The sequence below is a fragment of the Panthera onca genome, chromosome B3 (assembly GCF_046562875.1).
Source record: "Panthera onca isolate mPanOnc1 chromosome B3, mPanOnc1 haplotype 2, whole genome shotgun sequence".
Classification (NCBI taxonomy): Eukaryota; Metazoa; Chordata; class Mammalia; order Carnivora; family Felidae; genus Panthera; species Panthera onca.
In genome coordinates this window covers 34,378,799-34,406,280 of record NC_138344.1, presented here as the reverse complement: position 1 = coordinate 34,406,280, position 27,482 = coordinate 34,378,799, and the positions used below count along the sequence as shown (strand labels likewise).

The 27,482-nt window shown below is 45.3% G+C and overlaps 1 protein-coding gene across 4 annotated transcripts in view; it reads left to right on the top strand.

Moving 5' to 3' along the window:
- The window catches only part of THSD4 (thrombospondin type 1 domain containing 4), a 571,917-nt gene that overhangs the window by 117,909 nt on the left and 426,526 nt on the right, over positions 1 to 27,482 (top strand). For all 4 annotated transcript variants that reach the window (XR_009606663.3, XM_060620985.3, XM_060620986.3 and 1 more), the window contains one exon: positions 10,853 to 10,955. Coding sequence is in view for 3 of the 4 variants with exons in the window: in XM_060620985.3 (XP_060476968.1) it covers positions 10,853 to 10,955 (103 nt within the window). In the remaining variant the exon portion in view is untranslated. The remainder of the gene's footprint in view (positions 1 to 10,852; positions 10,956 to 27,482) is intronic.

The window sequence follows — 27,482 nt, the reverse complement described above, 5'->3', positions numbered from 1 at the left end:
TAGTCATGAAACTGGATGAAATGGTCAGACTTGCTCAGACTCCCCTTTTGTCCTCTGGATTAGCTGGGGTTCAGAGTTCTTTCCCTTCCCCAACAATAAAACACAATTGCTGAGGGCCCCAACAGGGCAACTGTGATGTAGATTCGGTATAATCACCCTAGGGTCAGGTGTAAAGGGATGAGAACGTAGAGCTATAGATTAAGTTCCTGCCAGTGAATGCTTTATACCCTCGAATGTGTGTGTTTAATGTGAAGCCTTACCTTGGGATGTCATCGGGGAATATTAAGCATTCTAGTGTGTCTTTAGGATTGTTTGACTCTTAGTAAGATTTCCTCTATGAAATAATGTAAAATCAATAGTAAATGCAGTACTAAGGATCTTGGAATGTAGGCTTTAAAGAAAAGGGAGAGTTTTTTTTTTTTCTTGTTTACATTGTATAGGAGGAAGTTGCAAACCCCAGTGTAGATATAGAATCTTATGGTCTTTTATTTTTAATTTTTTAATTGTATTATTTTTTAGAGAGAGAGAACACACGACAGGGAGAGAGAGAGAGAGAGAGAGAGAGAATATTTTTTTTTAATTTTTTTTTTAACGTTTATTTATTTTTGAGACAGAGAGAGACAGAGCATGAACGGGGGAGGGTCAGAGAGAGGGAGACACAGAATCTGAAACAGGCTCCGGGCTCTGAGCTGTCAGCACAGAGCCCGATGCGGGGCTTGAACTCACAGACCGCGAGATCATGACCTGAGCCGAAGTCGGCCGCTTAACCGACTGAGCCACCCAGTCGCCCCGAGAGAGAGAATCTTAAGCAGGCTCCATGCTCAGCTCAGAGCCCAACACGGGGCTCGATCCCACAACCCTGAGATCATGAGCTGAAATGAACAGTTGGATGCTCAACTGACTAAGCCACCCAGGCGCCCGGAGAATCTTAAGGTCTTTTAGAGCAGGCTAGAGATGTCAATTTTAGACATCTACTGGTACGACACGCCAGATCACTCACTATCGTAGGTTCTTGTTGGCATCCAGAAACACAGCATTGATATCGACAGTGGGATCAGGTGTTCGGCTGTGGGTCAGGGACACTGGGATTAAAGTAAGCTCTGGCTCTAGGTGGCTAAGAGTCCAGTGGGAGAAAGAGACTCCTAAATAGGTAATGACAAGTATAGAGCATAAACACCACTGCACATGCTGGGTCGACACTCTGAAATCCCTGGACAGTGGAAATGAGCCTGGCCTGGCCTTCTGGAGAAATGTAGGCCATCCAGGTGAGGGGAGGATTTTCTGGGAGGAGGGAGTGACAGGGGTTCCCATAGGGGCTCAGGAGCCAGAAGGGGGTCTCGGGAGACCTCTTGGTGGAGCCAGAAGCTTTTCCTGCGAGCGGTGGCTTCCCCTGAGAGTTTCTCCTGAGGAGTGAAGGGGCAACATGGGGAGGTCTGGTTTATCCACAGCCCTGCGCTTTCTCGGCTATGGCTAAAAATAATGAGTGCTCAAGGAATCGAGTAAATAGGTTTCTTCTTCGTGGAAGTTCTTTGAAGGCCAGGGCTTGGAAGCAAATGACCTGGAGTCTTGGTAAGAGTAAAACAGGGGAAGGAGGGAACCAAGGGGCAGTCCCTCTGGTGCCTGAGGGATGCAGTTAAAATCCTTCCTACTAGCTGTTTTGGGGGTTCATATTATTATTTGCTGATACATTAACAACCAAGGCACCTATGCCCTTTGTCTGGGAGGCTTGATGTCTCTCTCCCCACCTTCTCTTCAGGGCTCTGAATTCAGCGCTTTCTCTCCAGGGAACAATGACACTCCTGCTCCTTCTGGTGAAGGGAGGCTGTAGTGAGTCAGCTGGTGCAGGGGCAGTTTTGGGGTTATGATTTCAAAGTGCTTCGCTGCCAAAGGAGACGTGATCCTGACTTTAGACAGAGTGCACTTAACGTTATGGGGAAAAACCCCTGGGGCTAAAAGCAGCTTTTAGCAAACACGGATGTGATGAGTTCTGGTATCAGTGACTCCCCAGTAAATTTCCCTAGAGTGGGACTGACTTCAGACAATGGATTTCTCCATGTGGAGTTGTTTCTGTCTCGAAGTGAGTGAAAACAAAGGGAAGATGTTGGACAAATCTCAAATATAGCTAAGCTTTTAGAATGTCTTTAGGCCAATTCTAATTCTGCCTATTTCTAGTCTCCTATTGAAGGAAAGAGGAGCGGAAAAACAACCTCCTGACTGCACTTTTAAGGAGGAACTTAGCAAATGGGCCAGGTCAAGGATTTAGAACAATTCTGTGAGGTGTAAAACTTGCCAGGAACTGTGGGACCAGTTCCATCTAACTGGGGGCTCAACGTAAGTTTCTCTTATGAGTTTGTCACCAGCCTCCTTATCTGGGGGATATATGCTGGTGTCAGTGCTTTCTGCATCATTCTCCTTTCCACCTTCTCCGACCACTTGGAATTTCCCATAGAAAGACCTCTTACTGAGGCGCCTGGGTGTCTCAGTCGGTTGAGCGTCCAACTTCGGCTCAGGTCATGATCTTACCGTTCATGAGTTCGAGCCCCGCATCGGGCTCTGTGCTGACAGCTCAGAGCCTGGAGCCTGCTTCAGATTCTGTGTCTCCCTCTCTCTCTGCCCCTCCCCTGCTTGCACTCTCTCTCAAAAATAAATAAACATTAAAAAAAAAAAAAGTCCTCTTACTGACCTTTTCTTGATCCGTCAGTGGCCTTTCATACATATATATGAAATATGTGAATATTAAATATATTTGTTAAATATGTAAATATTTAATATAAATATTTAAGTATATGTTTCATGTAAATATATTTGAAAGATATGAGTCACACATATATATTGAGTTGTTCACAATTGTCACCTTAATAATAATAGAAAGTAGTGCAGATACTAAGAAATAGCACAGTGGCAGAGAGAGCTATAACCTAGTCCCTCTCCCTAGATGTAATTGTAATCAATTATATTCCTCCCGCACCCCCCCCCAGACCCTCCTCCCCCGCACTGCCCCCCACCACATACCATGCAGAGCCCAACACAAGGCTTGAACTCACAACCCTAAGATCAAGACCTGAGCTGAGATCAAGAGTCGGGTGCTTAACTGACCAAGCCACCCAGGCACCCCTCTGGTTTTTCTTTAAAACATGAAATGAGGTGTTTTGTTTTGTTCTGTTTTGCTTTTTTTTTTTTTTTTTTTTTAGGTATTTTATCTTTTTATTTTTAAGTAAAGTCTTTGCCCAATGTGGGCCTTGAACTCACAACCCTGAGATCAAGACCTGAGCTAAGATGGAATTAGATGCTTAGCCACCTGAGCCACCCAGGTACCCCGCAGTCAGTCATTTTGAATTTTTAGTTACTAGGGTCATTCTCTTCATAAGTCTAATAGTATACTGATACCTCTGCTTGTTGATACATCAACTTCAAATTTCCTTCATCAACTCCTCACTCCAAAAGAAGGAGAAATGACCCTCTTTCCCTCCCACTGTGCTGATACCTGCTATCCAGGTTTTAATTTTCAATTATATATATATATATATATATATATTTTAATTTTTTTCAAATTTATTTATTTTGAGAGACAGAGAGCAGAGGGACAGAGAGAGGCAGAGAAAGAATCTCAAGCAGGCTCCATGCTATCAGCACAGAGCCCAATGCAGGGCTCAAACTCACGAACTGCGAGATCATGACCTGAGCCGAAACCAAGAGTCAGATGCTTAACCAACCGACTGAGCCACCCAGGTGCCCCTCAGTTATATTTAAAAAAAAAAAAATTTTTTTAACATTTATTTATTTTTGAGAGAAAGAGACAGAACATGAACAGGAGAGGAGCAGAGAGAGAGGGAGACACAGAATCCAAAGCAGGCTCCAGGCTCCAAGCTGTCAGCACAGAGCCCGACGCGGGCTGGAACCCATGAGCAGTGAGATCATGACCTGAGCCGACGTCGGACGCTTAACCGACTGAGCCACCCAAGTGCCCCGTGTATTTTTAATTACATGTAGTATATTCACAGTTTTTGTTCTCTTGATTTATCAACATGAGGGAGGATCAGTTAACTCCTTGTTTTGCAAGATTAGAAATTTAATGTCCAGTTTGCTGAACTACATGTGTTAACTGATGTAGTTTTCTCTTCTTGGCCTGTGAAATCCCTAATTATGAGGGGTTCTTCTCTTTATCCTGCGAGGTTACAGCAGTAATGACACATAGTACTAGGGCCACATTGAATATTTGCCTTTGAAGGAATTTCACCTGCTCTTCTAGCAGATAGCAGAGGGGAAGAAAGCCACTCTTATAAATGTGTTCCTGAAAGTAACAACTAGGGGAAGTAGAAGTTTTAAATGTTTAAAAAAAAAGTTTACATTTTGCCATATACTTTCTGATTAGTTAGAAAAAAAAAGATGTTCTTGTTTTGATCTTTTTTAAAAGTTTATTAAAAAATAAAAATGAAATAAAAGCGTACTGAATTATTTTGAGAGAGAGAGAGAGCCAGTGCGTGAGCGAGCGAGCAGGGGAGGGTTAGAGAGAGAGGGGGAGAGAGAGAGAATCCCAAGCGAGCTCTGAGCCATCAGTACAGAGCCTGATTCGAGGCTCAGACTCATGAACCATAAGATCATGGCCTGAGCCGAAACCAAAAGTCGGATGCTTAACTGACTGAGCCACCCATGCACCCCTCCTTTAGATCTTCTTACACGCATAGAGATATATACATCTAAGGAGGGAGAAATAATAAGTACTACCGGGATAAGTCTAGATTTGTATGAACGTTTATCCAGAGTACTTAAAAATATGTGGTTTTCCTGGGTGAATAAATGGGCTTAGTCATATTAACATCCGTTGGCTCTTTGAAGGAGAGGGAAACACCTTTTTGTAGGAGAACATTATGAACTTGGATGGGGGAGAAAAGGTGTTTGCATACTAAGAAAACCTCAGGATTTTGGGGGTTTTTTTTGTTGTTGTTTTTGGTTTTAAATCCAAACCCTGACCCAACCCTTTTGGACAAACCAATTTACTGACTGTCTAGAGAGTGCTAGAAGTGGTAGCAGGTGGCAAAAGTTTTTGCGAGGTTGAATTTGTTCCAAGTGACTTGAGAAAGCAGATATGAAACATATTTGAAAAATGTGCTGGGTAATTTGTAAGAAATTTTGATCCATGGTTATATTATTCTATTATTCTACAGCTGGAAAACAAAGCCCCTTTTTACAGCTGTGGAAAAGAAAGGGGAGTGTTTGCTCAGAACACCTACCTGTCAGGCGCTTGAAGCTTCTGGAACTGTTGGAGTCTTTTTTTTTTTTTTTTTTTTTTTAGTGTTTGTTTATTTTTGAGAGAGAGACAGAGACGGCGACAGAGACAGAGACTGAGTGGGGGAGGGGCAGAGAGAGAGGGAGACAGAATCCAAAGCAGGCTTCAGGCTCCGAGCTGTCAGCACAGAGCCCGACATGAGGCTTGAATCCACAAAACGTGAGATCATGACCTGAACTGACTTCAGACACTTAATGGACTGAGCCACCCAGGCGCCTCATTGCTGGAGTCATCTTTGATGTCTACTTAGATTCCAGTTCAGCTAACATTTAGTGGGCATTATTATGAGCTAGAAATTTTCATGTATTACTAAATTAATCTTTGCAAAAATCCCTGCGGGGTGGGAGTGGTTCAGGGCTTGTTATTGAAATGCAGTAATTTAGGTTTAGAGAAGCAAAGTGCTTTGCCCAAGTCACATGCCCAAGGTCCCTTTCTCATGGCAGTATAGGGACACTTTCCAGATATCTTTCTTTCGATTTCTTCACTGGGGTGATGTTAAATCCATTGCATGTTGTATGTTTGTACTGGTCTTTTGATTGAATCCAGAGCAATGCAAAGGATAAAAAAAAAAATGCATGTCTCACCCAGGAAGACTTCAAGGTCATGTCCCTTGGTGCCACCTTCATTGGGGATGATGCCCTTCAGTCCTTCAGTTGACTGAGGAGCTGAAAGTAATTATCAGAAGGTGAGTATGTGGTCACCAAGAGGCCCCTTGAACGGTGAAGTTAGGTGCAGGCCGTAGTGACCTCAGATTAACCAGGGTCACTAACAACACAGCCCGAGTTTCCATAATCCTCTTTGTAACGCATAGCAACCCTAGGCAGTTGTCGAGATGGAACTTTGGACAGGGTCTGAAGTGCTTTATAAGGATTTATTATATTAAAGCACATCGTTTTCCTTTTCCCATAAGAGACCAGTGGAAACATCTCTCCCCCTTGGGGATGGAGGGAAGTCATTTGAAGGGAGGTTATCTCCCAGAGGCATTCCATGGCAATAGAGCTCTGGTCTTTGCTAGCCCCATCCTGTGATCCTGATCTCTATCTACCCGGCTTTTCCCTTGTCCCACTTTTCCGGCCTGAAGATGACAAGAATCTCTGCCCACGGAAAGGATTAGTGGCTGCGGGAAATCTGCCCAAAGCGAACTTGCTGTGTAAAATAGAGACAATTACTGATAAGGTGAGGGTGACTCAGTCTGTGGCATCAGGAAGCAACCCACTTAAAATGCAACAAATGTAAAACGATCTGTAACCGGGAAGTTTTAACTTCAGGGAGTCTGTTGAAATGAGAGGAGATCATATACCGATAAAAGTATGACAAGTACCAACAGATGTAACCCACAAGAGATGTGAAACAGAATTTCCCTGACCCTGCTTGGTTTTCATCCTCAATCTGCAACTGCCCGATCCTTACAGCTGAGGCCCCTTCCCCAGGCCTTAGAGGCTGGATCCGACCTTGGGATCCAGGACTTCTCGGTCAAGGAGTTAAGGCCCTCTTGTCTGAGGACCCATCACAAATTAACTTTGCTGCCCACCCAGTCTTGAGGGCCACCATAGCGTGGTGGTTAATGGCACGGGTTCTAGATCCAAAGTGTTATTCAGATACTGAATTCACCACTTATCAGCCCTATGGCTTTGGACAGCTCACTTAACTTTTTGCTGCCTTGACTTTCTCATCTATAAAATGGGTATAATAGTTGTGGGGACTAAATGAGCTAATATACATAAAACATGCGGTAGAGTGCTTGACATTTAATAAGTGCTCAGTAAAAGTTAGCTATTCTTTTTTTTTTTTAATGTTTTATTTATTTGTTTATTTATTTATTTATTCATTTTGAGAGAGAGGGAGAGAGAGTCCCAAGCAGGCTCCACACTGTCAGCACAGGGCCCGATGTGGGGCTCGAACCTATGACTGCGAGATCATGACCAGAGCTGAAATCGAAAGGGCCAGACATTCAACCGACTGAGCCACCCAGGTGCCCCAAAGTTAGCTATTCTTAACATCACTGTGACCCCAGACTTCTGTTTTGATCGTCTTTACTATAATTTCATCTCAGTAACCCACATCCACAGCTGGACCCTGTGAGCCTTGCATTTCTCTGACTTGGTCCCTCTCCTACCCTCTAATTGGCAGGTCCCCTAGCATCATGTGAGTCCCTGCTAGGGACACCCAGGGCCATGGCAGGGCACCTGGTCATCTCCTGCTGTATCTTCCCATGCTAGCCACATGCTGGATACCATAGGCAGTTTGCTGGGCTCAGCTGCCTTTGGGCAACTGGAAGTGGATTTGCTGCTGCAGCACCTGACCCCCCCTCCCCCGCCCCCCCCCCCCCCACTGTGGGTCGGATGCCACATGAAGCCCCTTTGCCTCAGGAAGTAACTGGGCCATGCTCAGATATAAGGAACTTGTTGGTGACCTGGGACAGGGCGTCCTGAATGATCTGTCACTGGTGACTATTGGCTTGGTAGATGCAAATGGACATAGTAAGAGCTTTAGTGGGACATTAAAATCTACCATAAGATTATTAACTATAAGCACGTGCAAAGCTGGCAAAGGGCCAAGTGTTTGGAAGGATTCAGTAATTATACATTTTTATTACATAAACGTTACATATATATTGCAGAAAAATTAGTGCAATAAGCCAAAAGTTTTCTTTGTGAAAAGAAAAAAATCTAAAACCCACCTTCCAGAGATAATGCTTTTAATCTTTCTCTGCACACACTGACACACACACACACACAATCACTTAGCACTTTTTTCACTTAATGGGTTGTGGACTGCTTTGCATGCTATGAAATACACATTTAGACCATCAAGTATTGAGCGGTTCAGAATGATTCCACAGATGCACTGGTTCCTGGTGTAGCCTATTAGCATATTTTGCTGATGGAAGAGAAAGAGGTTAAGCAGACTGGCTAAGAGTTTGTGGTCTGTAGCTTCCAATTCTGGCAACTGCCACCAGGTTGAGTGAGGGAGGCTTCTGGCTGAAGCCTCACTGCAGAAAAGCCTGGCTTTACATAGGTGTGGTTATTTGAGGAATGGGACATTGAGGCCACTTGTTCTGGTCTGTTTCCATAATGAAAAGATGCAACCCAGTAGCTAATCTCTAGTTTCTTTCTTTCTTTTTTAATGTTTATTTATTTTTGAGAGAGAGAGAGAGAGAGAGAGAGAGAGACAGAGAGCACAAGCGGGGAAGGGGCAGGGAGACACAGGATCTGAAGCAGGCTCCAGGCTCCGAGCTGTCAGCACAGAGCCTGACGTGGGGCTCGAACTCACGGACTGTGAGATCATGACCTGAGCCAAAGTCGGACACTTAACCGACTGAGCCACCCAGGCACCCTGAGAATCTCTAGTTTCTGATTATGGCCAGAGTGGGCGGTCAGCGCTCTGGGCTCTGTCCCTATGTCACTACGACCCCTGGGGAGCTACGCCACTTCTCCTGGCCTCAGTGTCCTCATCAGAATTAAAGGGTTGGATTTGATTGTCCCTGCTCTAATACTGTGATTGGGCATTAACTAACATGGAGTAAGATTGAGGCTTGGGTGTGGCTTTTCATTGCCACTGAGTTCCGGTGCCAGGGTGGCTGAGCCAGATCTCCAAGCATATATTCCTGGCCCTGTCCCTACCCTCCCAGTGGGGCGAGGCCTGAGAACCTGTATTTTTAACAACCTGCCTAGCGATTCTTTCTTGTTGCAAGGATGTCAGCTTCTCCCAAGTCACCCAACTGATCACATCCCCGTCGAGCTCTAGTTCTGGCCAAAGGGTTGTCAGAAGCATCTTAACCCCAAATCCTTCAGGGAGACAGCTGGTGTTGCTGGACACCTACCTGCTTCCTGGCTCGGGGGCCACCAGAGGCTTGCCTTCCAGAACCCATGGAGACAGCCTTCCCCAGCCTGTCGGCTTCTCACTGATTGTCAGAGCTCAGCCCACCCTGTCTGTCCACCGGGCCCTTTTTTTCTCCACCGGTTTCTATCACGTTCTGCTTCACATGGCTTCTCACTCCATGTGGTTTGGCTCAGGCTGCAGCAGGGTTATGACCACCCCGGGTGTTTGTACCAGCAGCCTCTCCCAACTGTCCTTTTTCAAGCAAGAGATGCTTTCCCTTCTGCCTGGTTTTATTCCTCCCTCTGTTCACTCCTCCTCCAAAAGATCTGGCATTTCTGATACATACAGTGGATTTCTTTAGAAATCCTTCAGGAGTTTGAGCTGCCTTATTGGCAGTTTATTCCAGAAACTTCTTATACACAGGGCTTTTAATATGTAAGGGTCCAGATTCCTTTCCCTCTGATTATTAAAACACACACACTGACCCCACACACATTTAAATTAAAAAAAATTTTTTTAATGTTTATTTATTTTTGAGACAATGTGAGAGACAGAGTGCCAGTGGCAGAGGGGCAGACAGAGGGAGACACAGAATCTGAAGCAGGCTCCAGGCTCTGAGCTGTCAGAGGGGCTCGACGCGGGGCTCGAACTCATGAACCGTGAGATCATGACCTGAGCCGAAGTTGGACGCTTAACTGACTGAGCCACCCAGGCGCCCCCCCCACCCCACCCCCACATTTAAATAAGAATGTACTTAGGTTTTAAAAAAAGCTAGACCACACTTTATCCATGATTTGAATTAGAGACTCTGATCTTATTATTATATTTCACATTTGTTTATTTCATGTCACACTTTGTTCATATTTATCATTTGTAAATAAGAAAGAAACTAGAGGGAACTGGATATTTTCTTTGATTAGTATATCAGGATCACCTGATAATTTGATAAAATATAGATCACTGGATAATTTGATAAAATATCTCACACCAGACTTACTTACTAGCCATCCTTGGGGGAGGGACCTAGGACTTTGTATTTCCCATAGACCTCTGGGTGATTCTTTTGTGTGCGAAAGGCTGGGAGCTCTGGCATTAAATCGTGGAGAGCATTTAGACCAGAATGTAGACAAGATGGGAAGGACACTGAGATGCATCCGGATGGGCACCAGACCATGTAGCCTGAAATCCAGCCTCTGCCCTCACTGGCTGAGTGGTTCCTCTGTGCCTCAGTTTGCTCATCTGTGAAAAATCTGCAGAACTCTCCTATTGGCCTCATTGGTCACTATGAGGATTAAATGAATTAGTATGTGTAATATGTTCAAAACAGTACCTGCGCACGATAAGGATTCTGTACATGCTTGTGTGAATATTATCCCACGAGCGGGAATGGCATGAACAAAGTCAAGCAGATGGAAATGAATGGCCTTTTTGGAGTAGGTGAGCAGACCAATTTGTCAGGAGCAGAAGGTTTCAGTTAGTGGTTTTCAAATTATGGTGCAAAAGCTTAACCTGGGGAGCTTGTTAAAATTTTAGTGTCCTTCCAAAGATTCTGATTTAGTAAACTTGGAATGAAGCCTTGAGATCTGCATTTAAAATTTTAATGCAGGTGATCAGCACATTTTCAGAAACCCTGGTTTTGGTAGAGGAGGGCTGGCATTTACAGTTGCAGAGGCCTCCGGGGGTGTGACTGGGGCCGTGAAGAGATACGGACACTAACCGCATGTTCAATATCTGCTTTATTAGGTGTGTCCAGAAAGCAGTAGAAGTATCCGGGAGGTTCAGTGTGCATCCTACAACAACAAGCCATTCATGGGCCGGTTTTATGAGTGGGAACCGTTTGCAGAAGGTAAGAATAGGCACAGCCCCGGCCATAGGAATTATGCCTGTCTGTTCTCCAACGCTGCTCCCTTCTGCTCAACGCTGGAAGAATTGGCGAGAGCCTCATCAGAGTGGCAGTAGGGGGCGAAGTGTGACCCTAGGACACGGGGGAGCCCACAGGTGGTTTAGCTCAGGTGACTCTTGGACCATTATCACATGGATGAGAGATTGATAGAAACGAGCAGCATCTGAGTGGGACCGAACAGGGTTTGAAGAACTGGAGGGAGCAAGAGGTTCAAACCAACGTCGGAGGATTGAGCGGGGACAGTTTCCCTTTCCCCCGGCCCTGCTCCAGGGTTCATGTGGTGGCTTCAGATGACGTGTAGGGTTGTATTAACCAGTCGTTTGGCTTTTATGTGCAAGGAGGGCCTCACGTGCGGTTTCCAAGGATGAAACGCCATAGGCAGGCGTTGGCCTTGGTTCCGAGGTTCTTGCCGTTTCAAAATGGCAGAAGATCTGATTCTGATAGAACTTGCCAATACTGCTCTAGATCCCAGGGTCACTTTTCTTAGTTGAAACCGAGGTGATGTGACATGCCCTTAGGACTGAGAAGTATTACATTCTGGGATATTTCTTCTATCGCAGAGAAAGTGGACTCCTAGGAGGTGATGGGTTAAGCAAAACTTGTGAGGTTTGATACTGGCGGTCAAGTTGGCCAGAAGGGAGAGTCCAGCTGTCTTCAGTGTCTATTGCCAGCCCAAGACAGTGGCCGGGGCCCCTGGCGTTGGTCAAAACCCAGAGTACAGAGCACTGCTGCTGTGTCCAGGAGCTATGGAGAAATTGTCTTGAGAGAGGGCTTGATAGCTGTGCTGATTTCGTTACAGAATCAGTGCCCGGGGAAGCCAGACTATGGAAAGTCATGCTACGGTGGGGACCCTTGGGGAAGTGGGAGGGGTTATTGGGTATCGATATCTGCTCTGAAATTGGACACAAAATTGTTTCTGTCTTTGTAGTTCTTCAGAGGGGAGTCTGTAGCTTCTCTTGGATTCTCAAGGAGGTTCCATGACCTCAAAACCGTCACGAACTAGCTTGACTAAAATATTGGGGTGGTCAGATCCAAACAGGAAGGAGGCACAGATGAAACGTACAGCCAGCTGGATGCAAATGTGAGGGTGGCCAAGAGACTGGAGGGTAAACTAGGGAAGGAAGCCTGAAGTGAGGTTTTGCTGCTGTGAATCAGAGCTTGGCTGTGACCCTTTGCATTCTGAAAAGCATTTTGTTAAATGCAATTTGGTATCCGGATTTGGATCCTGGGACAGAAAAAGGGCAAGGGCCTTGGCGGAATACCTGGTGAAATATGCATAAAGTGTATAGTTAAGGTAATAGTATCATGCTGGTGGTAATAGTGAAAAAATTTTTTTTAATGTTTACTTTATTAATTTTGAGAGGGAGAGCACGAGCAGGAGAGGGACAGAGATAGAGCGGGGGAGAGAGAGAGAATCCCAAGCAGGCTCTGCACTGTGGCTCCAACTCACAAACTGTGAGATCATGACCCGAGCTGAAACGAAGAGTTGGACACTTAACCAACTGAGCCACCCAGGAGCCACAGTTTCTTAGTTTTTATAAATGTACCATGGTTTTACAGGATGTTAACATTAGGGGAAGCTGGGTGCAGAGCATACAGGAACTCCCTATATGATCTTTGCAACTATTCTGTAAATCTAAAATGATTTCAAAATAAAAACTTATTTTAAAAGGCATTGTGGTCCCAGTTAGCTAGGTCTTACATGGATTCTGATGAAGATCAAGACTAAGACTTGCTTTATATGGGGGAGGAAGAGTGTGCTGGATTGAAAAGTATCAGAACGTGAGCTTATTTGGAGATAGGGTTACTGCAGAGGTAAAGGGTTGAGGTCCTACTGGAGTAGGGTGGGCTCTTAATCGAGTATGACTGATGATCTTGTAAGAGAAGAAGAAAGGACACAGACATACAGGGAGAGTGCTAAGTGACAACGAAGGCAGAGATTGGAGTCACATGCCCACAAACCCAAGTAACCCCACGGGTTGCCAGCGACCACCAGAAGTTAGACAGGACAATGAAGGATCCTGGGGTAGAGCCTTCAGAGACAGCATGGCCTGCCACCGCCTTGCTTTTGGACTTCAGCCTCCAGAACTGAATTTATGAGAGTTTATTTCTGTTGTTTTAAGCCATCATGTTTGTGGTATTTTGTCATGCAGCCCTAGGAAACTACTAGAAAGGAAAGAAGTAGGTTCTGGACTGGTTGAGATCTACCCACATGAGTAGATCAGAAAGTAAGGGTGGTCTGACCAGCAGCGGGACCACCCGCAGCGGGAGATGCCCAGAGAAGCAAGGCACAGATCTACGGTGAGTGAGCACCTTACAAAGCTAGGTCTACCTGAGACAGTGGTTCTCAGCCTTTGCTGCTCATTAGAATCACTGAGGAGCCTTCCAGAAAGACCAAGGCCTGGGCCCCACTCCCAGAGATTGTGATTTAATTGGTCTAGAGTGCAGCCCAGGCATGGGGATTTTCTAAAGATCCCCAGTTATTCTAGTGGGTGGCTGGGTTCGAGAACCTCTAAACCAACAGGCAGGCATGATCTCAGAAGTGGTGGTGGCTCTTGCCTAAATTGAGGCAGAATCATGACTGTTTTTATACACCGTGAGATATATTCTTGCGTCAGGACATCTGTAGTTGTCCGTGAACATTTAGAGAAGGAGTAACCTGGTCTTTTGTCTGAGCCACACCCTTGCTTTATTGCTGGCTGTGGATACTAGCTGCTTTATTGTGATTAGCTGGGAGGAAAGAGAATTCCTCCAGCAGGGCTCTCTGCACTCCATTGTTTTGCCTGGAGCTGAAGCACGGTGCTGGCCCTTCTCTGCATAGTTTGGGGTGGTCATCTGCCAGCACGGTTATCTAAGATCCCCTGACCCTCTCAGGCCGTCGATAGATTCAGGTCTAGTATCAATAGCCCTGTGTGCTGCAAAGAACTTGAGTGCTAAGGTTTTCACGTATTACAGGTGGTCCCTGTGCGTGTCTGCTATCGTCTGGTTTATGTTTGATTCTATCTTTTCTGTTCTTTGGTTTGTCCCGATTTGTGCTAGACTCAAAGTGTGAGGCCTGTGAGTTTTTTGTTGTTTTTTTTTTTAAACACTTGCTTTAACATCTGTAGTCACAGAGAGAATAGTTTGATGGCATAATAATGAGCTTCTTAAACTCATCACTTAATTTCAACAGTTATCAGCTCATGGCCAATCTTTCTTATGTGCACCCTACCCTCTCTTCCCCATCCAGAATATGGGGAACTCTTTGAATTCACATTACATAGCATTATTCCTCAGTAGATATATTGATTAGGGCTCTTAGTCGTAAGGGACAGAAACCCAGTGTTTAAACCAGAAAGATATTTTGTTGCTTGTGTTACTGGGAAGTCCGAGAGGTGGACTAGATTTCAGATAGAAATGCATTCCAACAATTCAGTAATACTAGGACCCTACCTTTTTCTGTCTTTCTCCATTTCTTGGTTCGTTTACTTCTCCCGTATATGAGCAGGCTTACAAGGCTTGGAGCTTGCAATCGCAGTGGTAGAGACTCTCTCTCATCTAGTGTTATGGGGTGAATTGTGTCCCCATCCCCACCCCCGCAAGATATGCTGAAGCCCTATTCCTGGTACCTGTTTTCCTTATTTGGAAATTGGGACTTTGTAGATATAATGAAGCTGCAAGGGAGAGGTCATGCCGGAGTAGGGTGAGTCCTTATTCCAATATGATTGGTGCCCTTATAAAAAGAAGAAACCATGTGAAGCCACAGGCACAGACACAGAGAGAAGACAGCCATGTGATGACTGAGGCAGAGATTAAAACAAGCCAAGGAACCAAGAAACATCAAGGATTGCCAGCAACTACCAGAAACCGGGGAGAGGCATGGAAAGATTCTTCCCCAGAGACTCTGGGGGGAGCACGGCCCTGTCCCCACCTTGATTCCTGGACTCCAGAACCGTGAGGGAATGATTACCTGATGTTTTAAGCCACCCAGTTCGCCGTGATATGTTAGGGAGGCCTAGGAAACAGACACACCTAGTGACTGTTTCAGTCTCATGAGTTTGGGGGCTGGGGGTCCTCGGGCTAGCTCAGGTCATGTGATCAGCTCTCGGTGAGAGGCCCACATCACAGGAGGCAGAGGCAGGGGAGTGGGGATCGGGACGCAGAAAAACAGACTCACTAAAAATCATTACGTACTTCTTGACTATAAGCTGTGAGATTTTAAATGAACCACTTCGAATCGTGGTGTTTCACAAAGTCAAGGAAAATGCCGAATGGCAGCAGATTAAAAAAAAATCAGCTGTCTTCTACAACGTGTTACCCTATCTAGAGGATTCAACGTTCTTTGAAAATATTTACTGACGTTACTATGTCTCCGGTGCCCAGAGGAGGAGGAGCCCATGGTCCCCGAAATTGCATTTACTTTGGCTTTGCTTAAATATTTCTTTTTGCTGCTAAGATTGTTTTCTTGGTTTTGTCCTTCTTCCTCTTAAATGACTCCCAGGCTGACCTGTGGGAGGAAGATGCCGTTAATGCTTCTGCAGGGCGTTCAGACTTTGTGGCTGGATTTTGCATTGGGCTCTTGGTTTTGTTTGGATGTCTACTGCTGTTCGCCTGTACCTGCTTAGGGAAACAGCTGTACTCACTCAGTCCAATGCCACATAGCATAGTAAAAGCAGAGTGCTCTCTGATAAACACATTAATTTCACCACATGGCTCCTCTTAGCCCTTTAATCACATTTCCTGGATATGGCGATCTGTCCTTAGATAATGCCTCTAGGAACTTTTCGCGTAGCCCTGGACCTAACATCGTAAAGACAATGGAGGCAGAGTTAGGGTGCCCATGTGTCCTTGTGTGCCCATGACAGGAAAGATTTGTACCCGTCGCCCTGTCCCCTTTCACCCTCAGAACCATTTTGGGCAATAAATGATGCTGTCAGCGCAGCTAGCGGGGGACACGTCAATAGGAAGACTCTTGCGTAGATGCTGACTTTGGGGAATATGGCACCTGTTTTCATGCCTACGGCGCTGGGACTGGGCAGCACGAGGCTCTAGAGTTTTGCTGGGTCACCGTGGGCTACCCAACAGTAGGTATCAGTCTTACTCCACGAATCAGGGGACAGCTTTGTGTTTGGGTAGCTTAAGTGCACTCTGGGGCCCCGAGGGGTGAACTAAAACAGAGTGGAAATCTAAAGGCTGGAGGCGAGGCTGAGTTAGAAGTTGGAGGTTGCCAGCTGGCCGCATGAACGGGGCCGCTATATCTGTCAGTAGCGACTGGGTTATGTTTCAGTAACAAAGAACTGCCTGGTACTAATGACTTCGCCAACCAAAGTTTGTCTCTTGCTCATGCTCCATGTGTAATGTAGTGTGCGCTCTGTTCATCTGGGGAGCCAGGCTGGTAGAAGCTGCCCGTCTTCTCAGGTTCCCACTGAGGCGGAGAAAGGGAACAAGTGAATCACACACGGATTCTCAAAGCTTCTGCCAGAAGTGATCAGTGTTGTTTCTGCTCACATCTCGTTGGCCAAGGCACGTTGCATGTCACACTTAACTTCAAGGGCAGCAGGGAGATGCCATGCCACTGTGTGCTCAAAAGAGGAGAAATGGAATATCTGTGACCCACCCTGAGGACCAGCACAGGCAGAAAGCTCCGACAAAATTCCCCAGATGCCTTCCTTAGACATTCAGGTGACTTTGATTAGGCTGCTTGCAAGAACAGTAGATTTTGCTCCAGGGAATATTAAAGGTGCCGCACAGCGTCTAATAGCCACAGGCCCCCCAGCCATTTAGATCAAGTTCTTTCCCTTGATTAAAGCTCTGAGGCGCAGAGCTGGAACACTGATGCCCAGGTGCCCAGGTGTGCGGCTGGTTCCTCCACCGGTCCAGCAGTCTGCCCTGGCATGGACACCATGTTCGGGCATGGGGCAAGGGCTGCCAGATTAAAGCACCCATGGTGTTATCAAGACCCGTGGGACGTGAGGTTGGAAGGCTTGGGACCAGGTGCTTGGGATTGGGACGGATGTTCATGTTTGAACCAACCAGCTTCACTCCTACGTTTCTGGAACGCTCGCCCCTGCCGCCCACCCCTCCTGCACAGACTGTCTGTAGTCATGATCCTTTCTGAGCAGACAGGACGGGCCATGGGGAAACGAGGGGAGCGTTCCAGTAATACCCACACAAGATCCGTTCTCGGGCTGTCTTATACCTCAGAATACCTGGCAAGACTAGGCCCTGTATACTTGGAGTGTGAGCATATCATTGAGGACAGAGAAATCCCGAGGGTAACCTCTTTGTGAAAACAAAACAATGATTTGGGTTTGATACACGTTGACTTTGAGTAAATGGTAGCAAGATGCTGAGCAATTGACATTTAAGGGAGATACTGTAGGGTTGCCAACCTATAGTTGAAGTCATTGGCCTTGATGTGAGAGTTAAAGCCACCACAATGGATAAGACTCTTCAGGAGAGTGTAGAATCATAAGGACAGAGACATCGAGAAGGCAGCTTTGCACTGCGTTCACATTAAAGAAACAGGGGAAAGAGGCTCAACTGGAAAGAGGCTCAACCATTGTGAAAAGAAGGCGTGGTGTCATCTCTTGTACTAATGAAGTCTCTTGTGTTTTATAAAGCTCTCTTATTACATACACCACAGTGAGGATCAAATGAGATAGCAGAAATTGGTTGTCTTTATTGAACGCCTACTGCATACCAGGCACAGTTATAAGTGCTAGCTCATTTAACACTCACAACAACCCTGAGGGGTGGCTTCTGTTATCAGCCTCATTCTACAGAAGAAACAGAGGCATCGAGTGGTTAAGTGACCTTCCTGGGGCCACCCAGCTAGTAGGTGATAGAGCCAGGTTCAAACCTCAGGGTGTGACTACGGAATCACTACTGTCAATGTGTATGGAAGCCGAGAGAAGGATTTGTACAGTCGTGCGCATTTAAGACCAGTCCTTGGGTACTTGTTCGCACTGTGAAAATTAACGCAGTAGTTGAAGTTTAGCTTTTCTTAAAAATCACGGGAGAGCGAGAGAGAGAGAGGGAGCGAGCAAGTGCCGGCCAACTAAGCTGAACACTGCAAGAGGTCAAAGAGAGAATGAGAACGGAGAAAATAACGCCCCACAATGGGCTGGTGGCAACAATACTGGGAATTTTTTTTAAAGTGCCGTGAAGAAGGCCTATTGAGAGCGTTTGCTAGATGAAGGGGAGAGAGAAAGGTTGTTTAGAACAGAGAAATGAGGATGTCTGCAGATGGAAAGGAGGAAGTGTATGGAGAGGGAGTCAGGGGTTAAGAGAATGGCATCCATGAGACTACTCTGTCCTAAAAGAAAAATAGATTTTTTCTTTTCATCCTGAAGAAAGTATATTATTGCTTCTCTGCAAGGTATTATAATAAGAAAGCTCCTTCACCATTTAATAGAAATTCATTTACTCAAGGGAAATGAAAGTAGTCACGTGTCCATAAAAAAGATTAAAGAATGTTCACAGCAGCTGTTTTCATAATAGCCCCAGGGCTGGAAACAGCCCAAATATCCATCAACAAGACACTGAATAAACAAACTATAGTACGTTCGTACAGTGGAGTATTACTCAGCGGTAAAAAAAGAACACCCTACTGATCTGTATGAAAACCTGGGTGAATCTCAGAAACATTATGTTGACCAAAATAAGCCAGATGCAAGAGTACATTCTGTCTGATTCCATTTACGTGATGTTCTAGAACAGGAAAAATTAGGCTCTGGTGATAGAAATCAGACCAGTGTTTGGCTGTGGGAGTGGGGAAAGGTCAGCTGGAAAGGGACATAATGGAACTTTCTAGAGTGATGGCAATGTTCTGTATGACATTTTACATGGTTGTTACACAGGTGTGTACAGTTGTCAAACCCCAGTGAACTGTACACTCATGGTTTGTGCATTTTATTATATAAAAATAATACTTAACAAAAGCCCATTATTCTCTTTCCCCTTTTCTGTTTCTGTCTGTCCAATTCCTGAAGGTGACACTTAGAGGCAGTATAAATTTCACCATTGTAGAATTATTCTAAGACTTGCTAGTTCCTCTCTTTCTCATTTTATTTTACTTACTCTTTCTTACTGACCGTGAAGGAACAAGAGAATTTTAGGGAGAATGAACTCCTATGCATAGTGTCACTTTTAGAATCATCTAGAGGGGCGCCTGGGTGGCGCAGTCGGTTAAGCGTCCGACTTCAGCCAGGTCACGATCTCGCGGTCCGTGAGTTCGAGCCCCGCGTCAGGCTCTGGGCTGATGGCTCGGAGCCTGGAGCCTGTTTCCGATTCTGTGTCTCCCTCTCTCTCTGCCCCTCCCCCGTTCATGCTCTGTCTCTCTCTGTCCCAAAAATAAATTAAAAAAAAAAAAAAAAAAAAAAAAGAATCATCTAGAATCATAGGGCTTTGTTGGGCCCAGAAATCCTCAGGTCCAGAAGCTGGACATCTGTATTAGTTGACATTCATTTTGCGCAAGCAATAGATACTGATTTTGGCTAAGTCACAACAAAAGGGTTTTATTGGAACGTATCCAGTAGGTCAGAGAGTCGACGGGAAGCGTGCAGAAACAGACTTGGTGAAGGACAGAAATTGAGGAAGCTCTGGAGGTCCAGGTGGACAGACCTGACGATCTTCCTTGCATTCTACTGCCGTAATGGGTAAGATCCAACAGGCTTCTCTACACAAGATTCAAAGCCCTGGAAACAAGTAAGAGCTCCATTAGCTCGGTGTAGGCCATAAGCCTACCCCTTGGCCTGAGGGGTGAGGGGTGGGTCCCCCAATTGACATTCCCACCAAGACTTTACACAGCACACAAGAATTAATTCCTAAAAAGGAAATTCAGATGCTGAACCAAAAGAATGGAGAGTGGACCTTGAATGGCCCCAACCAGTGTCCACAACAGAAACTCAAGACAAATCAGGCTGCCCACTTGGCTTGTCATTTCTCTCTCATTCTCATCTCTCATTTCATCCAGAGGCACACAGCATGTCTTAATACCTTTGAGGGGTTATTGGGATTAGAATATAACATATGGGTATCCCTCTTTCATTCTTGTTGTTTACATTTCTGAAGATTGCTACTGATAGGCTTCCTTATATGTGTATGACCTGTAACTGTGTGGATCCTCTTTGCTCCTAGACATTCTGGTAGCATAATTCAAGTTGACCAGGGAGCATTTACACAGGGGCATGGGAGAGAGGCTGGGGTTCTGTGGTGCTCTTTACCACCCCCACTGCATCCTGTGTCAGGGATGATCTCAGGGAGAAGTGAAGGGGAGTAATCGCTGTGGTTCCCCTACCCCCAATTTGCATAGTCCAGGTCACTGGGCTAGCTCTCCCGCTCCCCTCTGGGATTATGTATGCGATGTGCCTCTGGAACGTGGCTAGTTCTTGAATCCACGCTGTGTTTCTCTCTGTCTGAAGAGTAAGGAGAATGTAGGAATGGAGCAAATAATAATCACACATCTCTGTTCGTCTTTTCACTGGGAAATTTAAGATTTCGAAAAGGAAAGATTGTTTGAGGGAGAAAATTGTTCCTGCCTGTAGGATATTCCAGAAAGTGGAAAGGATTCCTGTAAAAGCAGTTTCTTTCCTGGCACTTGAACCAATGTCATTTTAAGTAATTAGTAAAGAAAAGCCTCAGGATAGATTGCAACATCTAGTAAGCAGATTCAAATTCACCTAAATATGAATAACTTTAAGGATTTGAAACGTAGTATACAGCTTAAACCCATTGCAAACTGTTAAATTATGAGACCCAATCCTGTTATTTCTGTCTTCCAAGAAGCTCAGCTTTCTGCAAAGACTGCCTCCCTCCTCAAGTATGGCTGGTCTGGGTGGGCAAGGTCTAGGGTCACCGTGGTGTTCCTATTCTACAGATGCAGGAACTGAGACTAAGGGATGGATGGTCTGCCCCAGGGCTCAGAATAAAATAGAAGTATCAGATTAAGCCAGGACTTACATAACCACAGCCTGCTGGGCTGAGAGCAGTCATTTGCCTCAGGGGCTACAGAAGAATTTCTCGCTCCACTCTATGTAACCAAGCTGGGACAGATTCGTTTCCTCTAAAAACAAACAAATGTGTTTTTGCATCAAGACTACCAAGACTTCTCCAGGAAACCCTGGGACTCTGTCTTCATCCCTTGTGCCCTCTGAGCAGAGAGGTCTCTTCTTGTAAATCAGCAGGGACGTGTCCTGAAGGAGCAGCTAGGGCATTTTGTTGCACCTTGCGCGGACGTCAAGAAATTAGTCCTGGGCAGACATCAAGAGGTTTTTGGAGTTAGAGGGTTTAGAGCTAGAAGGTAATCCGTGAATATGCAAGTTTATATTTAAATTGCGAATTCAGCCCGTCCTTTACATATTTATGGAAGAAATTCTCTGCCATCTGCATAGCCCATCCCCCACAGCCTCCAAACAGCAACCATACGTGTCAGTCTCTATTTCTTACAAATCTCATGGATCAGTGGGACTTGTTTACAAAGGATTAAAGGAAGAACTTGTATATTATCTGTGGTTGCGTGGGAAGAAGGTAGAGGGCCTACATCAGAACTTCCTCTTTTCTCTGCCTCCTCACACTTCTCACACTGCCCCAACCTGTTCTTCAAATGTCACTGTTGTTTACCCAGGAATGATATTTATGGCCTGGCTACCCTTTGGATCTCCATTGAATGAAACGTCCAGTCTCCTCCTTCAAGATATTTGAAAGCAGCCGTCTTGTGACTTGGGACCTTGTTTTACCAGCCTGCTGAATACCTCTGTTTCCTTCCACCGATCCCCTGTGTGTTGGGGCATGCTGTTTGCTTCTCAGGGTGGCTGTCCTCTTTAGAACATAGTCTGTGGGTCATACTAAGTGGTCTCCTAGCCTGCGCCAGCTCTGGCTGGGTGTAGCTGGAATGTGCTACTCAGGACCGAGGGGTGTCATCGGGATTGATGAGTAATGTCTCACATAGGTACGGGGAGGGAGAAAACAGCCCAGCCCCTGTGCTGCCTTTTTGCTGGCTGCATAGTGTTCAGTGTTTCAATCTTTCAAACTGTGGCTGCATAGGTGCCAATTCACCCTTTTAGTTGCTTGAAAGTTTGGGATGAGTCCCTATTCTTTTTTTTTTTTTTTTAATTTTTTTTTTAACGTTTTTATTTATTTTTGAGACAGAGACAGAGAGACACAGAGCATGAACGGGGGAGGGGCAGAGAGAGAGAAGGAGACACAGAATCGGAAGCAGGCTCCAGGCTCTGAGCCATCAGCCCAGAGCCCGACGCGGGGCTCAAACTCCCAGACCGTGAGATCGTGACCTGAGCTGAAGTCGGACTGAGCCACCCAGGCGCCCCGAGTCCCTATTCTTTACTGAACAGAGAGGAGATCCTTAAACGATTCAAAAAGTTTACCGAGCATTGCATAGGTGTTGCTGCAAATGCCTGGGTAAAGCTTCTGTAATCAAGGAAATTATGCAAATAAGTATGATGGACACACATCATTGTATGTTCTCCCCAAAATGTGTTTGCGTTTAACAAGTAAAAACCAAACAATAGGTAAGTGATTACGATTTTCCAAGGGAAGACTTGGGGATAGCTGAAATAGTGGGGGGCAAGACTGGTTTCCAGACTGATCCTTTAAATTAGGGATTCTTTCCGGGGTGCACTATATCGAGGTGGAGGAATTAAATCAAGAATAATTTCTGGGAACACCTGGGTGGCTCAGTCAGTTAAGCATCCGACTTCGGCTCAGGTCATGATCTCATGGTTTATAGGTTCGAGCCCCGTGTGGGGCTCTGTGCTGACAGCTCGGAGCCTGGAGCCTGCCTCGGATTCTGTGTCTCCGTCTCTCTCTGCTCCTCTCCCGCTGTGCTCTGTCTCTCACTCGCTCAAAAATAAAAATAAACATTAAAAAAAAAGAATAATTTCTAAAAATGGAATTGTCTGATATCGATATATTAAATAGGTTTCATTCTGCTTTTGGAACTGTATTTCCTGCCTGCATCTGAGGCTGTGTCTCCACCAGCAAAACAAAATTGAAACAGAGGCAATTATTTGTATCTGAACTATCCTGCTTCCAAACCCAGCTATCTCCAGCCTGAACCGTGGAAAGTACTTGTCATCACATCCTGAGTTCACGGGTGTCATTATCACACTTTTGTACTGCAAACCCAAGCTGTACTAACACCTAACTATTCGAGGTCCTTTCAACCCAAATGCTTAGCAACCGAGTGTATGTCAGGATGTATTTTTCTTTACGATTGCTAATGGTGATACGCATTACCCTGAATTATAAGGCTTTTGTTCATTCACAACCATTTCTGTTTACGTGGGAGAAATCCTGGATTTTTGCTTTTCCCTGCCTTTTCTGTTCTGTGATTGTCAGCTTCTCCACTCTTGCCCCTGGTAGTGTCCCGTGGTCTTTGGGTGGCCCACTGAAGAAGACGTGCCTTTCTGGCCATTTTGTGCTGGGACTAAGACGGTGTGGGTTCTGTAGCTCCTCCAGGGCAAAGCAGACGTGGTCATTACTACCTTATTTTATCAGATTCCGCCTGTTCAGCTCGCCCTGCCACGAGCAGTGCTTAGTTTTTCATCTGGATTTTTTCATTCTCATTTTGGGTTGTCAGATGGACCTTCCACCACCCACCAACAACCCCTGTGAAGAAGCTGTATATAACTTTGTTGATAAACTTGTATTTGGATATGTTCACTCTTTAAAAAAATTTTTTTTTAATGTTTACTTGTTTTTGAGAGAGACAGAGAGAGAGAGAGCGTGAGCAGGGGAGGACAGAGAGAGAAGGAGACACAGAATCCAAAGCAGGCTCCAGGCTCTGAGCTGTCAGCACAGAGCCCGACACGGGGCCCGAACCCATGAACTGTAAGATCATGATCTGAGCCAAAGTCAGACACTTAACTGACTGAGCCCAGCCAGTGTTTGGGTATGTTTAAATGGTTCAGAAGTAAAACAAGGAAAGGCTCCCCATGAATTCTAGTTTTGAACTAAAGATGGCTAAAAGCAAGTGGCAGTTTCGTAAATGTAAGTGAGTAATAACTGATTAGCATCTTTGGAGCTGGTCAATGGAATTTCTAACTCAAGATTGCCACTTAGTAATTAATAACAGGAAAAATTTAGGAAAACAAAGTTCTGCATTATACTGGGCTGATGTGTTTTTCTCTTAAACCTTGCTGCAGAGATATGTCACTTGGAGGCAAGGACAGCAGTGAGCAGTCCCTGGTTGGGGAGGAAAGGACAGAGCAGGGCAGGAGAGCTGGCTCTGGCAGGGGTCAGAGACGCCAGCCCTGCCTTGAGTTGAGCAAAGCCAGAAGTCAACAACAGATAAGACAAGAGGCTGGCAGAGCAATCATAGATTTCACATGGTTCCCGAATAAACTTTTGCTTTAAAATTTTATGGAGGGAGGCATGATTTATTTATTGGACCGAATCAAGTTTTGTCCAAGGGAGTGATTTGAAGTTTGGGTTAATCCCTGAAACAGGTTTCATCTAAAGTCATGCTCTAACCAAGGATGTTTTGTTTTGTTTTGTTTTAACTGAGCTGCCCATTAAAAATAGGTCAGATTTCAACAGGACATGGGGGCTTTTGGTTTGGGGTTAACTTGCAGTAACGGGGATGAGAGATGTCTGCTGTGATCATTAGGCCTGCCTGTCCTAGGAGAGGGGAGAAAACGGAGGGGAGGGCTCTAGCATTCCAGTCCATATATGTTACCTCTTGATGCCGAAAATTAGAAAGGGGAAGCATCTCAGATGCATACAGCCCAAATTCCATTTGTACTTAAGGTTACACAAGTACTCATCGTGTAATAGCTTTGGCCCTTGTCCGGTGAGCGAGTAGCTATGGGCGGCTTTGCATGCTTCATAGAGCCCCATCCATCAGTGATGATGCCTTGTCCCGCACACGGTTGCTGTGTTTGTTTAAGCCGGCTCTAGAGGTTGTATAAGGAGCTTTAGCAGCCCACTGTGAAACCCTTGGTGATAAATGTCACCTTTAAAAAGCCCTTCAGCATGTTTTAGGTTGCAGAGGAGTGAGACTCAATCCACTGACATCTATGATGGTTATCACTCTCCTTCCATGGCTGTCCTCCGCGGGGCGGGGGGAGTATGGAGGGGCGTCTGGCGTTTCAGCTCCCACCCTGGCGCCCTGCACCTCTGGGGCCTCTGCCTTTGGAATCAGCTAGTGTAGCGTCCTGCCTCATGGAGCCTGGTGAGGGCTGTGTAGGGGTGACCAAATGAAACTGTGCCTCAGGACTGGACAAGTGCATTCGAGTTCACGCAAAATGGTAAGGTGCACTTTTCCCCCTCAGAAAGAATTGCTGCAACATGTTGGCATTGGTTTGTGCTGCGTTACACTCAGTTTTTGTTCTGTGCGAAATTACTTCCTCCAATGGTGAGGATCCGGTGACATGATGTACACATAAAGCAGGTGTTTAAAGGTTGCAAGATCGGCTACTGATAATGGAGTGCCTGTTTCGCGCCTGGCATCCTCCAGGTGTAGTGTGGGAAGGTGAGTAGTATGAGGCATATGGAGATGTCTGGAAAGGCATTCCAGGCAGAGGGAATAGCATGAGCAAAGGTGCAAAGGCAGAGAATACAGACAGTGTCTGGGGAACATCAGGGAATATATTTTGGCTGGAGCCAAGAGTGTATAATGGGGAAAGAAGTGCAGAATAAGGTTGGGCTAGAAGTTTGGGGCCAGATTATGGAGGCCCTCAAATAGGAGGCTAAGGAAATTGGACTTCATTTTATAGGCAGTGAGGAGCTATTGGGTTTTTTAAGCAGGGGAGTAACTTGATCAGAGTTGAGCTTCAGGAAAATTAATCTGGCAGCAAAATGCTGGAACAAGAAAGGGTATAAATAAATAAATAATTTGAAAATTTGGCAGTAGTGTTTTCAAATATGTTCTGAAATATATAAGCTATATAGTTTGAAATGATAATGTCTTTTTTTTTTTTTTTGCACAGCAGCCAATTTTTTTTTCATTCTCTCGTTTTTGTTTCATTTTTGCATTTGTTCCTTCTTTCCCCCTCTCTCTGTCTCTCTCATTCACTCAGGCTTTCCCTTTCTCCCATCTATGTTTCATGGTTAGGGGTGTTTTGCCGGAGGTGGGGGTAGGGGCGGGGGGCGGGGGGCGGGGTTCAAAACCAGCCAGAGATTGAGAGTCCCAGGACGGTGCTTCAAGAAGGTCCAGCTGCTAAGGCTCTCCAGTGTGCCAGCTGTGACTGGGCCCCATTCTGAAGGCAGAGAAGTCATCCAGCATTGATTTTCGCCAACCCCAACCACACAAAGTATAGGTATTTTGAATGAGTAGGCAAATTCCTATAATTTATGTGGCCAAGGTTTCTATAATCACATTTTCTGGACTCATCACCAAAAGGCTCAGCAGAGTTCTGTTAACTCTTGGGTTAGCAAGAACAGTGGAATTCCTATGGATTCTGTAGACACGGCCCCTGCCCCTGCCCATGCAAGCTTCATAAATGTGTGTAGATTCCAGGTGTTCATGGATTTAACTTGCAGGTTTGTGGCTCTTTGTGAGTTCCCCTGAGGTTCCATGGCACAAAGTTTGACCGAGATGCAAATCCGAAAAGTCTTATCTTGCCAGAGACATGCAGAGAGAAGGGTCATTTTGCTTTGCTGTGCTCTACTTATGTGTGCATTTGTAAGAGTGTTCATTAATCAGTTAGACATTTTTTTTGTTTGTTTCTGTGAAAAATGGCAACAGTGAGAGATGCACCTCAAGTGAAACGTGAAAGTGTGATTAATTCGTAGTGTGTAGCATAAGGCCAGGAACAGGAAATTCATACGACTCTCCATGGAAATGTGATTCGCAAGAAAGCTAGGAACCTCTATAAACATTTTTGTATTTGTGAATCTGGCAATTCGAGAAGGTTCCGGATGTATGCCTCAGGAATGTCAAGAGTCTGCTGTAAATCCAAATTCACAAAACAGATAAATTATTGAATGACTATTCAGATTGCCAAACAATTTTTCATTTTATTAAATACTTATTGTGCATTTACCGTAGAAAAGCCCTTTGGTGAATGTAGTTAGTATTTGATTTACAGAAATTCTGTGCATACAACTGTTTCTGGATACACGTATTATGTTAAGTGGAATCCCGTTTTCCTAGTGTTAGGAAACTTGAAGATAATCGTTTCTCCGCTTGAAAGATTAATTGGTACATACGAAAGGTATTTGTTCAGTAATTACCAATTTGTTTTTTACCACAAGGAATCTGTATTGATGGTTCTAATTTTCAAAGCTGTTTAATGACAAAGGTTCTTCCTTGTTATGCTCAGTCATCACCATATTCACTGTCTTTCGGCTCAGGCCCCTGTAGAATAGCCTTTAAACCCTGACTTTGATGATGTTACCTGCTCTGGGACCAAAGGTCTGATTCTTCGTCAAGAAAATGGGGGTGAGAGGGGCACCTGGGTGGCTCAGTCGGCTGGGCGTCTGACTTCGGCCCAGGTCATGATCTCACGGTTCGTGGGTTTGAGCCCCACA